Source organism: Malaya genurostris, chromosome 2 (genome assembly GCF_030247185.1).
Source record: "Malaya genurostris strain Urasoe2022 chromosome 2, Malgen_1.1, whole genome shotgun sequence".
NCBI classification, from domain to species: Eukaryota; Metazoa; Arthropoda; class Insecta; order Diptera; family Culicidae; genus Malaya; species Malaya genurostris.
Window position 1 is genome coordinate 103697687 of NC_080571.1, and position 21282 is coordinate 103718968.

The following is a 21282-nucleotide window of genomic DNA, read 5'->3' on the forward strand; positions in this document are numbered from 1 at the left end:
CGAAACGTCAGCGGTTTTCAACGGTGTCTAAGCTTTCTGGGTCAGTCTTCAAGGTATTTTATATTACTCGAACGAATGAGAACTTATGATGACACTTAAAAATTGTGAAATTTTCGATGCCAGAAATGTTCTCTTTTTCCTTTTTTTTAAAATAAGTCAAAATTTACAAATAGAAATAAGAGATTAAAACAATTAGAAATGGGAAATTGTGATAAAAAGATTCCAATATTCATTAACTAAATGTCATCAAAACATTTAGCATTTAGTGTTTGTCACAGATGTCGATTCCCGAACAAAACCCATCCATCAGCATAAAATCTGCTGCAGATTTAGGCCTCCATGAAGACATCAGACAATTGTACACGCTAACTTTTTTCACTAATTAACGTTTTCCATTCATTCATTTAATGTATTTCACATAATTTACTTAACTTGGCTGGACTTGGGGTAGGTTGGTGAAATTGTTTTCCGCAATTGATTGTTAATAATTTAATCACGGTCATATAGGGAAACATTTAGTATCAACGACTTGTATAGAGCCAGTTTTGTGCGTGTCTTCAATCTACGGGAATTTAGCTGGTTACGGATTCTGTACAAAGCCATATTAAAAGCCGGCTATTTCCTCATTATAACATGTCACTGGTGTTCCATCATATATGAACTCATCGTCGACCTCGTCCATCAATCTCCACTTCGGATCCAACACCGTTTGTGCTGTCTCGTTCCCTACCAGTCACCTTGTACTTCTCTTGTTAGTTTATGGCTTAGGAACGAACGCCTCTTCCACAGCTCTACGATCAACCCCAATAATATCAATATCGTCCACCAATCCAAGAAACATGCGAGACTTATTGATGATTGTTCCGTTTCTCTTAGAAAGCGCATCGTATCCATATAATATCACGAAAACATCGGAAATTATACCGGCCCTTATTACCGTTCTTACTTACACTTCCACTTTCACTTCACTCACATATCACTTTACTTGATTTTACCTATTACCAGTATCACGCTCAGTGAAGTAATCAATGTAGTGAAAAAATCATTTTTTCCAACAAAAAAATTTGGTGATTTGATGTTCGTAATAACAACAAGCTCATCTAAGTAATTACTTTATTCTCTGAAACGACTTTAGTGATAAAAACCTACATTCACTTCACTTGGTTTTCACCGTGAAGTGATACCGATAACAAGATAAAAATCACTTCACTTATTTTTCACCGTATAGTGATACTCGTAGTAAGGGCCACCATCTATCTCGAAGCTTGATTTCAATCCATCGAACATCCGTGAGCAAAAGTTTACAGCAATACAGAATACGTATATGACGAATACATACACAATGGTGAAAATTTGTATTCGAACTTAGTGAACACTGTGTAAATAGTAAAAGTTTGTTAGCGAGGATCAATCAAAATAGCAGCTAGGGGTTTCTTTCAACATTAATTGAATAAAACATGTTATCTCAAAGTAGATTTTGTAATGAGTTTACTTGTATACTTCATTATTCATATTATTTTCAATAATGCATTGAACTTATTACCATTACGGATTAGCATACTCATATGCATCTAAATACCTGTTCGTTCTTCAATCAAAGATAATGTTCCAAAGAATGTTTGTGGGATATCGTTTTGACGTGCGATAGAAGTTATTTTGGTTCTATCCTCTGCTAACAGAAATATAAATTTTTGTAATCTTTTAATAACATATTTTTTCAATTCTTCTGAAAAAGCTTTGCTTTTAATCTAAACAAGTAGTAATATTGATACTAAAACTTAATACCTTTTCCTAGTACCAGTAGGATTTGACATAAACTAATAAAAAGTATTGTAAAATTATTGTCAATAAAACTCATTAGTTAAACAATAGTTTGCGATTAGTCAAAGTAAACAATAAAAAAACATAACATGCTTATCACATATCATTTTTATGCCCATAAGTGTTAGTATGCATGACACGTTCAAATCCAATAGACCAAACATTTTCAACACACACCCAGAATATGACCGTTTTTGTATGGCTAGCGCGGAATGACCCCGAAAATGCGACAGGTACAATCCTCTCTCTCTCTCTTTCTCAAAACGATAATTTAGTAAACTATTATTTTGTTTTGTAGGTTTAGTCACAACGTATGGCACACGATTATCATTGTAAATATAGTGATTTGTTTATGTTCCATATCTATCTTTACCACTGGTGTGTATGGTTTTGGCAAACGTGTCAGAAAAAGTTTGAAGAATATTTAGTATTACTGTTAGCTCCAGTTTGTATAGACGATATTTTCATTTTTATGTCCTAACAAAAGTGTTGCTTTGTTTGCTTAGATTAAATGCTTTAAAATATTAATTGAACTTTTATTTTCTGTGAAGTTAATTTGTCTTAGGTGCTACTATTCCATTTTGTTGATTTGTACGTCTAATCAAAGCGACGAAGCGGTTATACATCCAAAAGCATCACTGATAAGCAGCGGGCGCAGCATACCGATACGAAACTTCGACAGATTTGTTCTATTTTATAGTGATCAACATTTTTCCTCCTGCGCAATAGACTAAAGACGAATGGTTTCGATAGTACCGTGTCATAATTAGATATTAAATAACTTCCAAAGGTGCAATCGCTCTAACTGCAAAGCATGTAGAAACTACATACAAACCGACAGTAACTATATAAGATAAAAATGCACTGACAGCACTTTATGAAAGTACCGATAGAGAATGTACAAGAATTTATTGTTTCAACTATGGATCTACGGTTAATCAAAGGATTCTGTACTGTTGCGTTCATTTTATGATTGTATCAAACATTGCTCTAAAAGGATTCTTAAACAGAACTAAATAAGTTATATTTCGTTCTAGTAAAGTAGAATTTTATTACATTTGTTATTAATAAAAGCTTTGTAATTTTTTCTGAAATTGTACACATTTTGCCTAGTTTTCAAAATTGTCTAGATAGGTGTGAAAAACCTTTTTGTAATCAATCCCGTTCCATAGAAAGGAATTTTGAACAATTATTGTGTGGTTCAGAATTCCATACATATTCATAGTCACTGTGCCAGTAAAGTCACGGAAACTGATCCGTTCGAACAACTAATTACACCGCTTCGAAACGAGTTTAGATGTCGGTCGGTCGGTCGGTCGATCGTACGCCACGAAACAACACATAATTTCACACACAATACGAACCATTTACGATCATACACAATTTATGAAACACACGCGGACGCCCACATTCGGCTAAAATTACAAATGGTTCATTTTGTCTTTTCTTCGTCGCGCCAGATCGGACATTCCAACCGGTCCAAGGTTCGCTGCCTGGGGTGAAGAGATAGCTCGAAACGTCGCATGAACTGCTCCCTTGATGGCTTCCGTGGTGTCCGCTGGACAGAGCGAACACGCCGGTGCAGCTGTAATGTCAGCAGTTAAAACCGTCTGCAATGCTTGATGTTGCATTCCTACTTGATTGTACAGTAGTCGCGATCGAGATAGCCACGAATGCTTCAAGATCTGTGCCGCAGTTGGCCTTCGCTGTGGCACAATGTGTAGCATCTGTCGAAGTAGATCCTTCACTTCCTCCGATATGCTAGGCCATTTCTGAAAAAAAAAATTTACGACAACGTCATTATTGATGAATTAGCGATAAGACGCCTCCAACTTACCCCCGTTTCCAAATCTACCTTTCCTGAACCAATCCTTGCCAAAATCATATCCGGAGAATCGTTTGGTGTACTAGCGAATGGTGTCTTACCGTCCAGCATGATGTAGAGCAGCACACCAAGCGACCAAATATCGCATGCCAAATCGTAGCCTTGTTTTTTCAGCACCTCCGGAGCAACAAAATTTGCCGTGTAACAGGGTGTCATAAGCAATCCGTTATCCGCTCGCAACTGCTTCGCAAAGCCCAGGTCACAAAGCTTCAAAGATTCGGGTGTATGATTCGCTGAAGCGTACAATAGGTTGGACGGTTTCAGGTCTCGATGGACCACCCCATGCTCATGCAGATAAGCAACGGCAGAAACGACCGTTTTTAGCACCGCACTGGCTTCCACTTCGTTCATAAACTGAATAGCAAGAATTCTGTCGAGTAGTTCGCCACCTTTCAATAGTTCCATCACCAGATAGACATAGGTGACATCTTCATGCACTCCGTACAGTGAAACAATATTCGGATGGTTACCATAGCGCAGCAGGATTTCCACCTCCTCTCGGCAGTCATGACTTGATTTGTCAATAATCTATCAAAGTTTAGTTTTTTTTCTAAAAATTATATCACCAAATTATTAAATCGATTTTACCTTCACGGCGTAGTGCTTCTTTGTTGTTCTGCTTTCGCAAAGCCTGCAAATCGAAAACGTTCCCCGCCCTAACTCCTGCATCAACGTATACTCATCGCTGAAAGCTCCCGGTTTCACTCCCGGAATTTCATTGGAAAACGGCGATCGAGTTGATGGCTGTTGATTCATCATGCTACCACTTCCATTGGCGAAATTGGGTGTATCATCGTACAATCCTGGAGCCACGAAACTAAAACCCCTAAAAATCTCATGGGCACTGGCACTGACTGGTCCTCCCGGAGAATCCCTTTTGAACAAATATAATCCAATAAATCACAATACAAGCTAAAAATCAACCAACACACTTACTTTGGTGACTTGTTTGTGTACTCCGAGTCGAAGTAAAATGCATCATCCCTTGAAACAGCAGGAATGAAGGGTGGCCGCACATCTTTCCGCTCGAACGCATCCCAGTCGACGTTAGCAAAAAACTCATGCCTCTTGATGTCATCAATTCCGTTCGGCCCTACGCCCAACCGGTTCTGTGGATTTCGCTTGAACAAAGCCCTCAGCAGACTCTGCGCTTCCGGGCTTAAATTTTCCGGCATTCCAAGTTTCGTTTTCAGGATTTGGTTCATCGTATCATTTCGGTTACTTCCGTGGAAGGGAAGATTTCCGGTCAACATTTCGAACTAAACAATAGGAAGCAATTTTGTGAGCGACGAATTCGCTGCATGAAAACCTGACAGAATCTTACCATGAGTACGCCAAAGGACCACCAATCGGCAGCAAAGGTGTGTCCTTTTCGATTGACCACTTCGGGAGCCATGTATTCTACCGTGCCGCAGAAACTGTAAGTTTTCGAACCGTCCAGCGGCTGTTTCGATAGTCCAAAATCGGTCAGTGCTATATGGCCATCCTAGAAAACAAGGTTTGGAGAAACGGTTTTCAGTGAAAAATAGTACAAATTAATTACACTAGTTCGCGTTTAGCATTATGGCATGGCATGACTACTGAAAAATATGCACTAGTCAGATCAGTGTTTGTCTCCAATTAATAAATACGACTGTGACTAACACATCGTTCAATAAGTCCCCGGTCTGACAGACAGAAGATGTATGTAATTGATAATCCTTATAGCGTTCAAAAAACAAACCCACCAGATGTCATCTGTTAAAATTGCATGACATTCGATACATAAGTGTGTTAGCTATAGTGCTTTCGGTGACAATTATGAAAAACTGAATACGTGTTTTCAATGAAAGAAAAAAATATCGCTCAAGCAAAGAAATGGCAAGAAATACACGGACTCTGTTCTAAGCAAACCGTTGGTTCACAAGGGTGTTTGGTCATGTTTAAGTGTAGTGCCAGGTTTTTTCTTTGAAACTACAGGTTTATTGTAAAGAAATAAGTGTAAGATACTTTATTCAAAGTAGTTGCCATCTCTTCACCAACTCACGTCAAATAAATTATTTATCTTTTAAAGTAATTCAGTTGGGGAACCATTTTCCCACATCATCATAACCAGTCGAAGCCTGCTCAGCAAATTCGTGCGATATTTGATAGTCGAAAAAATCCAAATCTGAGGAGTACGACGGATGGGGCCATCTGAGTTCAGATATTATGATTTCGACCATTTTCGCTGTGAATGAGGAGACGTTATCGTTCTGCAAAATGGCTTTTTCATGTCTTGTAAACCATATTGGTCGTTTTTTGAGCATTGCTTGGTTCAATTTCATCATTTGCTGATTTAAGAAACTCATAATACAGGATCATATGTTATATAATTATATTTTCGGAAACCGGAATGTTCACCATCAGCCTTCTAAACTTTCCTAGTAATTTTCAAACAAACTTCGAACAGAAATTTCTAAATTCTAAATTCTAAATTCGTTCGAATCATATTTTACGATCGAATACGAAATTTTGCATTCTGTATTTAGATCGAGTTTGAGTTTTCTTTACAAAAGCATCACTCGATCGCATTAAAAAATGTAAATTATTACATTCGATCTAGATCGATTCCGATTCGCAACGAAATACAGAATAGAGGTGATAATAATAGGCTGCAGGTCAAAATATGACTGGTTCAGAGTTCCAATTTATTTCCTACAACTTTTTTTTTTCATAAATATGTTTATTTCATAGGCAATATACATAAGTCATTTAGGGGTTAGCCAAATTTTGTGCTAGGGCACATAACCGTTTTTATTACTTTTTACGTTTCGTCTTTGACTCATCAGTGTAGAGCAGTTCAAGTTGAACTGCTTAGTGCTAAACTCGGCAGTTCAATTTGAACCGCTAAGCAAACGTAAAGTTTCTGCTACTTACAGAACACTTTTTGTTTTGCAACGGAGTGTAATGTCTTTTCTGACGTGCCGAACGAAAACGTGTATTCGACTATTTCTGGCCGATGTAGGTTTGGTCATTTAGGAATTAGCCAAATTTTGTGCTAGGGCACATAACCGTTTCTATTACTTTTTACGTTTCGTCTTTGACAAACGTAACGACAAAAAAAGTTATGAATGTACATAAGTTTTTCTTCGCCGTGGCCACAATACATAGTACTTTAAACTTAGTACATTACGAATATCATATTAGTATTTTGGTATTCATTAGTTAATCTAAACACTGTTTTTATCAAGCGATTTGCTATTATAAATTACACTAAATCAAATACATTCATTTTGTACATCATCTTATAACTATTTCATGTTTGTTTGTATCAGTTTATCACTATTATTCAATATAAGATAGCTGGCTATTGGATGAACTCATGGAAGAGAAAACAATCTAACATAAAATAAAATTTAAATTGTAACTCCAATGGACTTAATAAAATTATAAAGAACTGGGACATTGGATATAGTACCTTGGGTACACAAGGAATTTATTAGTTGAGATCTGACATCACGATACTCCAAACGACATGATCAATATCGCGATAACCTTCGCCACAAGCACAATGATTAGTCTCGGAAAGTCCAATTCGAAGGAGATGTGCATCTAACATGTAGTTATTGGACATGAGTCTGGACATCACACGAATGAAGTCCCTATTCACATCCAGTCCCCTGAACAATGCCTTTGTCGATATTTTAGAAATAATTGAGTGCATCCACCGACCAAGATCATCTTCATCCCAAGAAGCTTGCCAGCTGGCAAGTGTTCTTTGGTGAGACGCGCTATAGAATTCGTTGAAAGCAATTGGTCTCTCATAAATTTCACCCTCAATAGCACCACGTTTGGTTAAACTATCGGCTTTTTCATTGTCTGGAATGGAGCAATGAGCCGGGACCCAAACTATTGTGATTTGATAATTATTATGCAATATGTCGTTCAGGCACTGTTTTATTTTGCCCAAGAAAAAAGGTTCATTTTTGCCAGCAGCGTTTGAGCGAATGGCTTCAATTGCACTCAGACTATCTGTGAAGAGAAAATAATGGTTTGGAGGTAATGTGACGATTACACTCAAACTATAATGAACTGCTGCTAACTCTGCTATATAAACAGATGCAGGTTCTTGAAGCCTAAATGAAGCCGAAACATTATTGTTGAATATACCAAACGCAGTAGCCTCTTCATATCATGATCCGTCCGTGAAAAAAAATATTTTCTCAGAGTCAATAGTGATCCACCGTCGGTAGCACCGACCGTTGTGTGGATGCATTCCTTATCACCCGCAGAAAACACAACTGTTTAGGTTAACGGACGCAGAAAAAAAATGATTTATTTCGAAACAATAATGTTAATGAAATAACAATGTTGAGTATTTAAAATTAATGTTATTTATTGGTTTTTTATAGGAAAAATAACGAAAAAATGATTCCGTTTTGATTTTAGTGAAATTTCAAACAATTCTTTGAATGCATCATATTTTGAATCAGACCGCTCAAGATTGTTCCACCATATCTTCTTGATTTTCTATCAAAGGCGTAATATTTCTCAGTTGGGCAGAATTGATAGCAGTTGGGTGTTGGATGAGCATCAATGTACGGAATAATACGATCTCGGTTCAAATTGTTTGTAAAATATACAGTCTGTTTCATAAGAGCGTGGTCACTATTACTCGCGATCGGTAAAGTGGAATGATTGGAGTGGATCAGCATTTTTTAACACAGAGGGCAGTAGTGTCCTTCATGCAATGCGAGAATAAATCAGCTATCTATTGTTTACAATTCGATGTCAGCATTTTTCCTAAATAAGTACCGTGTACGCTTCGCGCTAGGAAGCAGTTTTTTTGTGCTCAAACCCGAAAGGTCACAAAATGACCCAAGCCTTCGTGACTAAGAAGAGATGCCAATCCAATTGAGAACGTTTGGGCTCAAATAAAGATGAAGTTTGTGAAGAACCGACCACCTAATTTGAAGCAGCTTGTTCGCCGAATTCACAAAATTTGGAGATCGTTTTCAGAAGAATGCGCGCAAAGTTTCGCTCAAAGTATTCCTCGAAAATGTCAAGCCATTAATAACGCTGAAGGGGGTTGGACTTGCTATTAATGTAAGTTTTTGATCTAATAAAACAATATTCAAAAGTATTTTCGTGTTGAGTCTTTTCATTTTCTCACAACAGTGACCACTCTCTTATGTAACAGACTGTACTTTTTGAAACATTGATATGAATTTACACATTTTGCAAAATTTCTGATTCATACTTAAGAGTCATTTAATAAAATTAACATCAAACACCTGCCCATTGCATGCATCTGTATCTGTCTGTTTTGTTGTTATTCATCCAATCAGAAATTCGCACCGAGATGAAGTTTTCTTGTTCAAAAATTATGCAAAGAAACTGGAGAGGCATGAACATGTGACATCTTTGCAAGTTCTTGGTTTTTCCACGTTAAATAAAATTTCCCTGAAATTCTTTGCTTTTTAGTTTGTGTTTCTGCAGGTATCGTTATCCAGCTTGTTCTTCAACACAGACGAAAATCTTCAGTTCACTTTAACATCTCATTCAAGTCAGCTAAACAAGTACCGTCTTGTGTCGTGGACAATAAGACGATTTCGAAATAAGCAAACCAAATGAACAAAAGCAACCGGCATCGCATACACCACGACAAAAAAATCAATTATTTTTGAATTTATGCAGTGCAAAATATTAGGCATTTGATACGAGAACTTGAAGGTTTATTCAAGAAGAAAATGCATCTTGACCTTAACCTCCATTTGCTTCAATGCTGCAAATACGACGAATATTATCCGTAGTAAAATCCAGTTCTACAGAGAGATTCAAGCTATTTAATTCGCTAAAGATAACAATGTTCACTTTGTGGACGTCAAGGACAACATACCAGTTTATATGAAGGACAATGCGACAGAAGTTCGATTTTTTCTATCGAAAAGGATTTGTTGAAGAACTTTTTCCCCGATATTCTGAAATGCGTACGTTTGTTACGCATGCGCTTAAAGAAGACTATACCATCTTAAGTGACTTTCGGTTAGGACACAAGGTTTCAGAGTGAATCATTTGTTACCTACGACAATCAGATGGCTACATGCCAATATCTCCAAAACGCTGCACTTTTTGTAAACCGACCCAAAATAATCCTAATACTACTGGCAGCCATTAACAACAATGAAACACTCTCCTCGACGAATCCATCATCTGGAAAATCGAAATGGAAAAAGCGGATTTAGCATACCCAAGTGAACAATTCTTGCATCCACTGTTGTCGAACGATATGTGCTGCACATCCCAGAGTGCAACCGCTCCGAATATCATCTGAAAAAGCTATTATTGTTTCTTCGAATTCTTCTACCAAAACTTTTTGGCAGGCATGAGCCGTTCTCTTATTGAATTTCATTTAGATTCGACCTTCGGTTCCGGAATGACAGGGTGATGTGCACCAAAAAGGTGAAAATAAAGTCAAGATGGCTCAGCCGATTTTTACGATTTTTAGAAGATGGCTCAACCGATTTTTATCATCTTAGATTCTACTAAGAGGTCCTTAGATACTATAAAAATATTCCGATTTCCGTCCGAGGGCTAGACGAGTAGATCGCGACGTAGCACCGTTGGGATCGTGGGGCGCCAGTGAACCAGAAGCCATCCTCCAACCGGAATCACAGAATCTATCCAGGCATCCTCTCGGTCGGGTCGTTGACGGGTACCGGAAGCGTCTATTTTGGGAGATCTTCCGGAGAACTCTTCGTCGGTTAGACCCTTGGCGGTGCCTAGTCGAGTAGTTTCGCGACGTAGCACCAGTCTTGGGTGCAGTACATACATACATGCATACATAGATACATACACGGGGCAGCAGGGACTATGTCTAAGGGCTTGACGACCCCTCCCCCGGCAACTGCGAGTTGTAGGGCTTGCCTAGGATGCGGTGGGGTTTGGCAGTGGGCTCTGCTAATCCCCTACAAAAAGCTGCATGTATCCGCAAGCAAGTCCTACCAAAGCGATCGTGTGCCGCTCAAAGTGCACAAGCCCAACGGGAGTGCCGACTCGGCACGTTAGGACTAACGCCAGTGAGGTCCTAACTATGGCATACTGGCTACCATACCATCCATGGATACGATACGGTAGATCGGAATATATAGAGAAACTAGGGCTGACAGCTGCGGTATTCTACTCCTTCAGTAAAGCAGGGTGGAACCGGCTTGAAATGGCGAGTAGGCTAATGCCGCAGCTGCCTTCCGTCCCATAAAACCGTGGCAGGCCTTATGGCACGCCGTCTCACTTTCAGCCACCCGGTTGGGATGACTGGGTGGAAGTAGGTTCAGATGCCCTTTTCCTGATTTGCGCTGATCCGGCTCTGAGCGTAAAGCCAACCCTCGCATGGCCTCACTGCACCGCATAGGTAACCATGGGATCATGATAGCGACTACTTTCGGCTGGGTTTGACGGTAGCCATAAGGGGGACCCATATAAAATGAGCTTTACATCAACAACATCGACGTCGAGTAAGGAGGTAAACCCTTTCGCAAGAGGGGGTTTGAGGAGATCTCCATCCAGAACGGGTGCGAGAGAGGAGAGCGAGGCAGTAGCTGAGGAGACGAGTGACAGCAATGTCCATGTCAAACCAGCGAACCAGCCTGAGTCCCAGGAGCAAGGGAAGGAAATAATCAAGCCGAGTATGACAGCGGTCATAGAACAACTCGACGCGATTATTGAATTCGCGCAGGAGAAATCCAACATCAGCAAGGAGCTGAAGGCGAACCTGCTGAAGCTACGTAAGGCCGTGAACGTAGCTAAAAGGGACCAAGAGGTGTTGATAGTGCGGCTAGAGGGTGGCGGAAAGTCGGAGAAGTGTTCTCAAACAGAGCCCTTCACCTTCGATACCGACAAAAAACAGGAGGCGGTCGACTATGCGCTCCGGCTCACGATTGAGCGGAATAAACAGCGCCGGAAACGCGCCAGGGATTCTCCAGGCAGTAAACGCCTGACTCCCAAGGCCAAAAGGAGCAAAGACCATGGCGGAAATGATGGGGCAAAGGAACGTGGCGAGGGGCTCAACCCAAACCTCGGCACTCGAACCCCGGATCCGAGCCATGTAAGCGAACCCGGCGAGAATCCATGGGTGAAGGTCGCGAAGAAGAAAAAGGTCCCAAAAGAGGCCGGGCCCATTCCCGCGAGGAAGGCTAGGGACAAAGGAGAGGCTTTGTTGGTTAAGGCCGACAAAGAAAAGTACGCCGATGTGCTCAAGGCCATGCGGAGCGAGGCAAAGCTAGCCGAGCTTGGCAAAGAGGTTCGCAGCATCCGTCGTACGAAGACGGGAGAGATGCTGCTCGAGCTTAAAAAGGGAGCTCATGGCGGAACGGAGCTTGTTGCGCTTGCCCAACAAGTCCTGGGCGATACGGCCGAAGTTAGAGCCCTACGTAACGAGGTTGCACTCCAGTGCAAACGGTTGGACGAAATCGCCACCGCAGAAGAACTTGCCATGGCCATCAAGGAGCAAGGAGGTGTGGATGTCTCACGGGAATCCATCCGCATGAGGAAAGGACCACAGGGCACCCAGATAGCTACATTTAAGCTATCGGCCACGGATGCCAATAAGGTCCTCAAAGTGGGCAGGCTAAAGGTCGGATGGTCGGTATGCCCAGTGACCGCTTACCAACCGCCGGTGGTCGACATGTGCTTCAGGTGTTTCGAACCTGGCCACAAGTCGTGGAATTGCAAAGGCCCAGACCGGAGCAACCTCTGCAAGCGTTGCGGCGGCGAGGGGCACAAGGCGTATGCATGCGAAAGAACGCCACGTTGCATGCTATGCGCGAGCAAGAAGAAGGCCACAAACCACGTCATGGGCGGACCTACTTGCTCAACAAGTGGAGGGAGTAAAACAGCATGCAAGTAGTACAGCTGAACCTAAATCACTGTGCAGCTGGCCAGCAATTGCTGCACCAGTCAGTGACGGAATGGAGCATTGATGTCGCGATTCTTTCGGATCCCTATCACACACCGGTAGATAACGGGAACTGGGTGTCTGACGAAGCCAAGACGGTGGCGATCTTGACGACTGGTCGATACCCAGTGCAAGAGGTGGTGAAAACACAAGCGGAGGGTGTAGCCATAGCTAAGGTAAACGGAGTTTACTATTGTAGCTGCTACGCACCACCGAGATGGTCAATAGACCAGTTCACTCGGATGGTCGACATGTTGACCGCAGACCTGGTGGGTCGGAAGCCGGTGGTGATAGCCGGAGACTTCAACGCCTGGGCAACGGCTTGGGGCAGCCGCTTCACCAATAGGAGAGGACAGACGTTACTGGAGGCCCTCGCCAAGTTGGACGTCGTGTTAGCGAATGATGGACTGAAAAGTACCTTCCAGCGGAATGGAGTCGAGTCGTTTATCGACCTGACTTTCTGTAGTCCCGGCCTAGCTGGAGATCTTAACTGGAGAGTTGATGATGGCTACACCCATAGCGACCATCTAGCCATTCGCTACACGATCGGCCAATTGGCGAGAAGCACAAGGAGGAGAAATACTCCCAAAACTCTAGCGTGGAAGGTGGCTAACTTCGACCGCGAAACGTTTTGCGCTGCCCTCGGATTAGAGGAGCACAACGCGAACCTGAGAGGGGACGAGTTGGTCGCTATCTTGTCACGGGCGTGTGACGCGACCATGCCTAGAAAGGCTCAACCGAGGACCAATAGACCACCGGTCTACTGGTGGAACGAGCAAATTGCACGCCTTCGCGCATCCTGCCTCAGGGCTAGAAGAAGGATGCAAAGAGCTCGATCAGCGGAGATGAGGATGGAGAGGAACACGGCGTTCAAAGCGGCGAAGCTAGCACTAAACAAGGCCATTAGCGCAAGCAAAAGAGCCTGTTTCGACAAGCTATGCGAGGGAGCCAACTCCAACCCATGGGGCGATGCCTACAGGATGGTGATGGCCAAAACGAGAGGGGCGCTAGCACCCCCTGAACGTAGTCCGGCGAGGTTGAAGGAAATCATATCGGTTCTCTTTCCCCACCACGACACGTCCCCCTGGCAGCCAGCTCCGCTACCAGCGAATGAAGTCGTAAAGGTGACGAACGAGGAGTTGCTCACTGCGGCGAGATCGCTCGATGCAAAGAAAGCCCCGGGGCCAGACGGTATCCCGAACGTGGCTCTAAAGGCGGCTATAATGACAAAACCGGACATGTTCAGGGAGGTCATACAGAGATGTCTGGACGAGCGTATGTTCCCAGACATTTGGAAAAGACAAAGGTTGGTACTATTACCGAAACCTGGGAAACCCCCAGGGGATCCTTCGGCGTATAGACCAATCTGTCTGATAGACACTGTGGGTAAGCTCCTTGAGAAAATCATCCTCAACAGGCTAGCCCCCTTCATAGAGGAGGCAGGAGGACTGTCCGGTCAACAGTACGGGTTCCGCACAGGCAGGTCGACGGTGGACGCCATAACATCGGTGGTAACCACGGCGGAGGTAGCTATACAGCGCAAACGACGAGGGATCCGCTACTGTGCGGTAGTAACGCTAGACGTCAAGAACGCGTTCAATAGTGCTTGCTGGGCAGACATTGCTGATTCCCTACTTCGACTAGGAGTACCGGAAGGGCTGTACAAGATTCTGGAAAGCTACTTCCAGAACCGAGTATTGCTCTACGAGACCGACGAAGACACACGTAGCACTCCAATCACGGCTGGAGTACCACAGGGATCTATCTTGGGCCCGATCCTGTGGAATATAATGTACGATGGAGTACTGAGGTTGAGGCTCCCTCCGGGTGTCAAGATAGTCGGGTTCGCGGACGACGTCACGCTGACAGTCTACGGCGAATCCATCGAAGAGGTCGAACTGAGTGCATCACACTCAATTTGCTTGGTGGAGGACTGGCTGCGTAGCAGGAAACTGCAACTCGCGCACCACAAAACAGAGGTGATGGTGGTAAACAACCGCAAATCGGAACAGGAGGCGCTGGTACATGCCGGAGATTGCGTGATCCCCTCCAAGAGATCACTGAAGCAATTGGGTGTGATGCTTGACGACAAACTCAGTTTCAGCAAGCACGTTGAATACGCCTGCAAGCGCGCATCAACAGCGATCGCGGCGCTCTCCCGTTTGATGGCCAACAGCTCGCCTGTGCGCTCCAGTAAACGAAGGTTACTGGCAGGAGTGGCAGTTTCGATCCTCAGGTACGGCAGCCCGGTATGGGCGTCGGCACTAAATGTGGAACGCAACGCACAGATGCTGGAGAGTACGCATAGACTGATGTGTCTTCGCGTAATCAGTGCATACCGCACTGTATCGAGGGATGCGGCCTGCGTGGTTGCAAGTATGATGCCTATCGGTCTGATAGTGAAGGAAGACGCGGAGCGCTACAGCATGCGAGGAGACAGGAACGCCCGTAGGGCCTCCAAAGCCGCTTCTCTACGCAGATGGCAACAAGAGTGGGACAGCTCAACCAAGGGCAGGTGGACACATCGGCTCATACCTAGGGTCTCGAGCTGGTTAGATAGACCTCACGGAGAAGTGAACTTCGGCCTGACGCAATTCCTCACAGGCCACGGGTGCTTCAGATGGTACCTCCACAGGTTCGGCCACGCGACATCCCCTGTATGTCCTGGCTGCCCAGACGAGATTGAGACGGCTGAACACGTCTTGTTCGCATGTTCCCGTTTCGCGGCTCAAAGGAGTGATCTACTGGAGGCATGCGGCAGGGACACCACACCGGAAAACCTGATCCAGAGAATGTGCCACTGCGTAGAGAACTGGAACGCAGTGTCGACCGCGGCATCCCAAATTGCGGGCATATTGCAGCGGAAATGGAGTGCGGATCAACGCGTACCGTAGTAGGCTCAAGAGGGATCAGCGAATAAACGTCGGTCCGGGAGAACCTTCTTCGTCGGGAAGCTCTTCGTCGGAGTAGTCTAGATCCATCGTCGGGGACTAGACGAGTAGTACGTAAAACTGCTAGGATCGTCAGGGCGCCAGTGAACCGGAAGCTATCCTCCAACCGGAATCACTGGACCGACCCAGGCATCCTCTCGGTCGGGCGTTGACGGGAATCGAAAGCGTCGGTTTCGGGAGGGCCTCCTTCGTCGGGGAACCCTCCGTCGGTGTAGGCTAGATCCTTCGGCGGGGGCTAGTCGAGTAGCCGCCACAACACCGATTCGAGTCGTCGAGGCGCCAGCGAACCGGAAGCCATGCTCCAACCGGAATCGCGGGACCGACCTCGGCACTCCATCGGGTGTCCCGTGTGGTGTAAGAGACTCGGTGTCGGGAGATTCTCCCTCGCCGGGGAAATCTCCGTCGGAGTAGTCTAGATCCTTTGTCGGGGACTAGATGAGTAGATCGTCGCGTGATACCGATAGGATCGTCTGAGCGCCAGTGAACCGGAAGCCACGCTCCAACCGGAATCATTGGATCGACTTAGGCATCCTTTCGGTCGGGTCGTAGACGCGTACCGTAAGCGTCGGTTCGGGAGGACTTCCCTCGTCGGGGAACCCTCCGTCGGTGTAGACTAGATCTTTTGGCGGAGACTAGTCGAGTAGTTCCGCGACGTAGTATCAGTTTTGGGTCGTCGAGGCGCCAGTGAACCGGAAGTTACCCTCCAGCCGGCATCACTGGACCGACCTCGTCATCCAACTGGTCGATCCCTCGAGAGCAGGATGCTGATCCCCATTCTGCATAAATCTGGGGAGGGTGCTGTGAGCACCAATAGCCTTCCACCCCGAAGTAATACCTAGCGGTGGTGCCGGGGAGGTAGGGTTGGAGATCCAAGGTGTTTTAGTGGGTAGTTCCAATCAACAGTTGGGTAGTCCTGTGGAGAGTCCCACACTCCGTGCGTAAATGCATTTCACCTTGTAAAAAAAAAAAAAAAAAAAAAAAAAAACATAGATACATACATACATTCTCACATACATATATACATACATACATTAACACATACATACATATACACATATCAACACATGCATTCCACAAGTAACTATCGTAACATTGAGATACTATTTTTATTCTAATAGATTCTAACTACTTATATCTTTAATATTGGTCGATCGTTAAGCCTGAGATGTAACGGTGGCCTTTATTACTGTTCTTGCATTCTCTTTCACTTACACTTCACTTTCATATCACCTCATCCTTCAGGCCCCACCCGAAAGTGATACAACTTCACAAAATAAACTGGATGAACATTGTTTGACAGCTTTACTCACATGTTCAGTCTATATTATTTCCACAATATTCCATCTCATTCCGCAGTATTCCATGATACACTGGTGGTGGTATGTGTACGTCAAACGTCAAAGATGAACTTGATTTACCGTTCATCCATTGTTATCGTATGTGTTACATACGAATAAAAGATGGCAAAATGCTTAATCGTATAATTGCGTCTTGTTTTAACGAGAACATGTAACAGAATGAATAATTTTTCTTTCCTCGCTGTCAGCTTCGATATTCTTTCAATCACGGCATACTTGATTATCCTCTCTGTATGTAACATCTCCCCCTTTAATTCAGTATCGAATGTAGTCTTCTAAACGTCTGGGAGGTTTGGAGGATCTGGTAGGCCTGACAGTAGGATTAGCTTGTTGAAAATTTATCGGCGTCGAAGTCGAATAAGGTGGTGTAGTTGCTCTCATGGTATCATTTAGGCTGTTAGATGAACATCCTTGATTTGATCTGGAATTTTCGACTGGTTCTTGAATACAGCTTCTTTGAGTAGGAACGGGCAATCCAAAATCGTGAATTAATTCTTCTAGAGATAATTGAACTTGATTTGTAAATTGTTGTTCACCATTGAATCTAATGGCGTTTTCGTTTTTAATTTGCACTACACCGGTGCAGTGCTACACTGAGGCATGAATAAACGAACAAAACTGACGAAAACATAAACAGTAACCATTGACTACAATAAACGATTCCATTGCACAGAGCTACACCAAACTTTTGATGAGTGCTACACCAGTGGTATCGGTGCAGAAAAAGTGTAGCACTGGTGTAGTGCAATTGGCAAAAACGAACGGATTCAGTGCACCTTTCGCTACACCGGTGTAGTGCAATTTAAAAACGAAAACGACATAAGTCGTAATTGATTTGCATGAGTACGAATGAGTTTCCGACGACATGAGGCTTGATCCAAGAGAACATTAAAATTCACTTTTCCTATAACTTCAATGATTTTTCCAGGATTCCAGTTCCAATTACTTGCATTTGTGTACACCTTAGCATACACAAGCGCACCAACTGTGAAGGATGATGATCGTTGAGGATATGCGACTGGTGATGGACTAACTTGTTGAAACGTTGTACATCGCAACAAATCGAGTCTAGTCTTCATTGGTCGACCTAACATGATTTCTGCCGGAGATTTCCCTTCCAGACTGATACATGGTGTTGATCGATATACTTGAAGAAACGTTTGTAGAGCATCAGATGATGGTATATTCTCCCCTTTTGCAATTTTCTTCAGTGAACGCTTGAGAGTATCCACAAAACGCTCCGCCTGTCCGTTTGATTGTGGATGATAGGGTGCGGTGCGAATGTGTATTATACCGGAAAGCTCACAGAACTGTTTAAATTGACTGCTACAGAACTGAGTTCCATTATCCGAGACGATTGTGTCGGGAATTCCATACCTTGCGAATGTTTCATTTAAAAATCCAATTGTAGAAAACGTCGTCATCGAGCGCGTTTGAAAATTTCTGGCCATTTGCTGAAAGAATCAATAATAACCAGGTAATACATTCCCTCAATAGGACCTGCATAGTCCAAATGAATTCGTTTCCATGGACCATCTGCTTTCGGCCAGGGCTGAGGCTGAACCTGTGGTGGTGATTTAGCTGAACTGGCACATATAGAGCAACGTCGAACAAAGTTCTGGATTTCTTCGTCAATCCCAGGCCAGTAAACAATACCACGAGCAACTGATTTCATGCGCTCTATTCCAGGATGACCACGGTGTATTTGTTTCAGAATCCGAGTACGAAACACAGCTGGAATTATAATTCGATCATGGAACATGATACAACCCTTGACGATTGTGAGAGATTCTTGTCGTGAACAGAATATCCTGAGGTTCGGTTCAGTAATTTGTTTCACAGACGGCCAACCTCTCTGGATGTATTGAATCACCTGTTGCAAAATTTTGTCTTTATTTGTGGCTGAATGAACCATTTCGAACGTGACTGGAAGATTCTGAAACGTGTCACCCAAAGTGGTGTTCATATCTTCTTCGATGCATATTGACGCAATAACACATTCTTCATCTGGTTTTGCATGATTATTGATTAATCGGGAGAGAACGTCTGCATGTCCGAATTGGTCAGTAGGAATGTATTCCACTTTGAAATCAAATCCAAGTAATGTTAGTGCCCATCTCTGGAGACGATTCGCTGTGTGCAGTGGAATTCCCTTTTTCGATCCAAACACTTTCAGAAGCGGTTGATGATCGGTTTGAAGCTTGAATTGACGACCCAGTAGCATCCGACGAAATTTGGTTACGGCAAATACCAGAGCTAGCGCTTCTTTTTCGATTTGACTGTAATTTTGTTCCGCTTGCGTAAGTGTTCTTGATGCATGAGCAACGGCTTTCATTTGACCATCAGGAAACTGATGCATGATAACGGCACCAATTCCTGTCTTTGAGGCATCACCAGCAACGACAATGTTTAGAGCAGGGTTATAATGAGTAAGTAGGAGATCCGATTGAAGTACTTTCTTGATGTTGATGAAAGCTTCTTGACACTGTTGACTCCAAACAAACGGATTGTCTTTTTTTAGTAAATTGTCCAGGGGTCTTCGTAATTTGTGCATTTCTCTGACAAATTTACCGTAAAAGTTGACAGCTCCCAAAAACGATCTAATCTGACTAACATCGGTGGGACAGGGCATCTGCACAATAGCACTGATTTTTGCTGGATCTGGTCGAATACCCTTTGCATCAATTATATGACCAATGAACTTGATACTGGATTGGCCAAAATTACACTTTTCCAACCGTAGACGGAATCCAAACTGTTGAAGTCGACTAAACAAAGCATTCAGCGTTCGCTCGTGTTCAGCATCGGTCGTAGTGTGTATAATGAAATCGTCCAGGAAAGATTCAACTCCATTGATGTCTGCAATCAAACTACTCATTAGCTGCTGGAATGCGCCAGGTGCAGATTTTACTCCAGGAGCCAATCGATTGAAACGGTACAATCCACGATGAGTGTTAATTGTCAGAAGCTTTTTCGATTCATCATCAACTTCAACTTGTAAGTAAGCGTCGGACAAATCAATGACACTAAAAACCTCACTACCCGCTAATTTGCTGAAGATGTCATCGGGTGTTGGAAGAGGGTAATGGTGTGGTTCTAAAACAGCATTCAGACCGGTCGAATAGTCTGCACAAATTCGAACTTTTCCACCTGGTTTTTTCACAACAACGATAGGCGCTGCCCATTCAGAAAAATCAACTGGAGTGATGATGTTGAGCTTCTGTAGACGATCTAGTTCTTCGTTGACTTTCTGGATGGCGTGGAATGGTACTGGCCTCTTCGGACGAAATACCGGCATGGAGTTTGGTTTCAGAAATAATTGTACTCTCGTTTGCGTACAATGTCCTAATGTGTCTTCAAATACTTCCGGGAATCGGTTAGCAAAACGATGTCCACACTCAGGTTGAATTTTTGATTGTAATACCTGATTGCAGATGGAGGCAAACGGCTTGTTCCAGAGATCAAATGCTTCTATGAAATCGAGACCAAGCAGATTCAAATCTTTCACTGAAGTCACGTAGCACGTACCAGATCTAGATTCATCATTGATGGTCATTCGGCATTTGAATTCTCCTTTTAGAGGTAGAGCAGTACCCGAAGCTGTGTTTGCCCGATGAGAAGTTTTGGTGATTGTTGGTGAACCGAGCTTCTTCCACGAATGAACAGAGACAATAGTGATATCTGAACCACAATCAAGTTGTAGATGAGCGGTTTTGCCATTAATGAATACAGTGACAAACTTCCGGTTGGATGCCTTAACCTCGTTGACGGAAAGGATGTGGTTTGATTGATAACGACTTTTACCTTTATGCTTTTTTTGTTGATTTCCTTTTGCTGAAGATTCGGGTATAGCTTCGGACTTTGTTGCTTTAGTGAAACAGCTACAATAACCTTCTTTGTGTCCGGTCTTGTTGCATTGTTTGCATAAGTGACTTGAGAACGGACATACCTTGACGAAATGCATGGCACCGCATTGCCAACACGGTGTTCGAGGAGTCTTCTCACTTGAATGATGAGAACTAGCGAGTTTCTGCTGCTTTGGTTGCCGAACTGCTTGAACCGATAGAGATGACTGCTTCTTTTCCACCAGAGCGGTATCGTGTTTGAGATTCGATAATCGCTGGCATTCGGTGACTAAAGTCTCGAGATTTACCATTGCTGCTGCGTCTGTTTCCAGCTTGGACAGTAATCTTGTTCTAACGTCTGCATCTTTGGAAGCTTGAAGTCCGCAAATGAAAATTAGAGCCTTGAACTGGTCAATTGTCAAGTTGTTCAATTCGAAGTCCTCACACTGGCGATTGACTATACCAGCGTAAGTTACATAGTCATCTACTTCGTTTTTCACAATCCTGA

General features: G+C 43.4%; 1 protein-coding gene across 8 annotated transcripts in view; it reads right to left on the reverse strand.

The window, feature by feature from the left end:
- Positions 1-1471: 1471 nt before the first annotated feature.
- LOC131432429 (ribosomal protein S6 kinase 2 beta) overlaps positions 1472-21282 on the reverse strand; it is an 85365-nt gene continuing 65554 nt past the window's right edge. For all 8 annotated transcript variants that reach the window (XM_058598683.1, XM_058598682.1, XM_058598681.1 and 5 more), the window contains 5 exons: positions 5031-5192; positions 4643-4965; positions 4295-4580; positions 3659-4234; positions 1472-3593 (listed from right to left, as the gene is read on the reverse strand). In XM_058598683.1, the coding sequence (XP_058454666.1) occupies positions 3243-3593; positions 3659-4234; positions 4295-4580; positions 4643-4965; positions 5031-5192 (1698 nt within the window). In that variant the 3' untranslated portion in view covers positions 1472-3242. The remainder of the gene's footprint in view (positions 3594-3658; positions 4235-4294; positions 4581-4642; positions 4966-5030; positions 5193-21282) is intronic.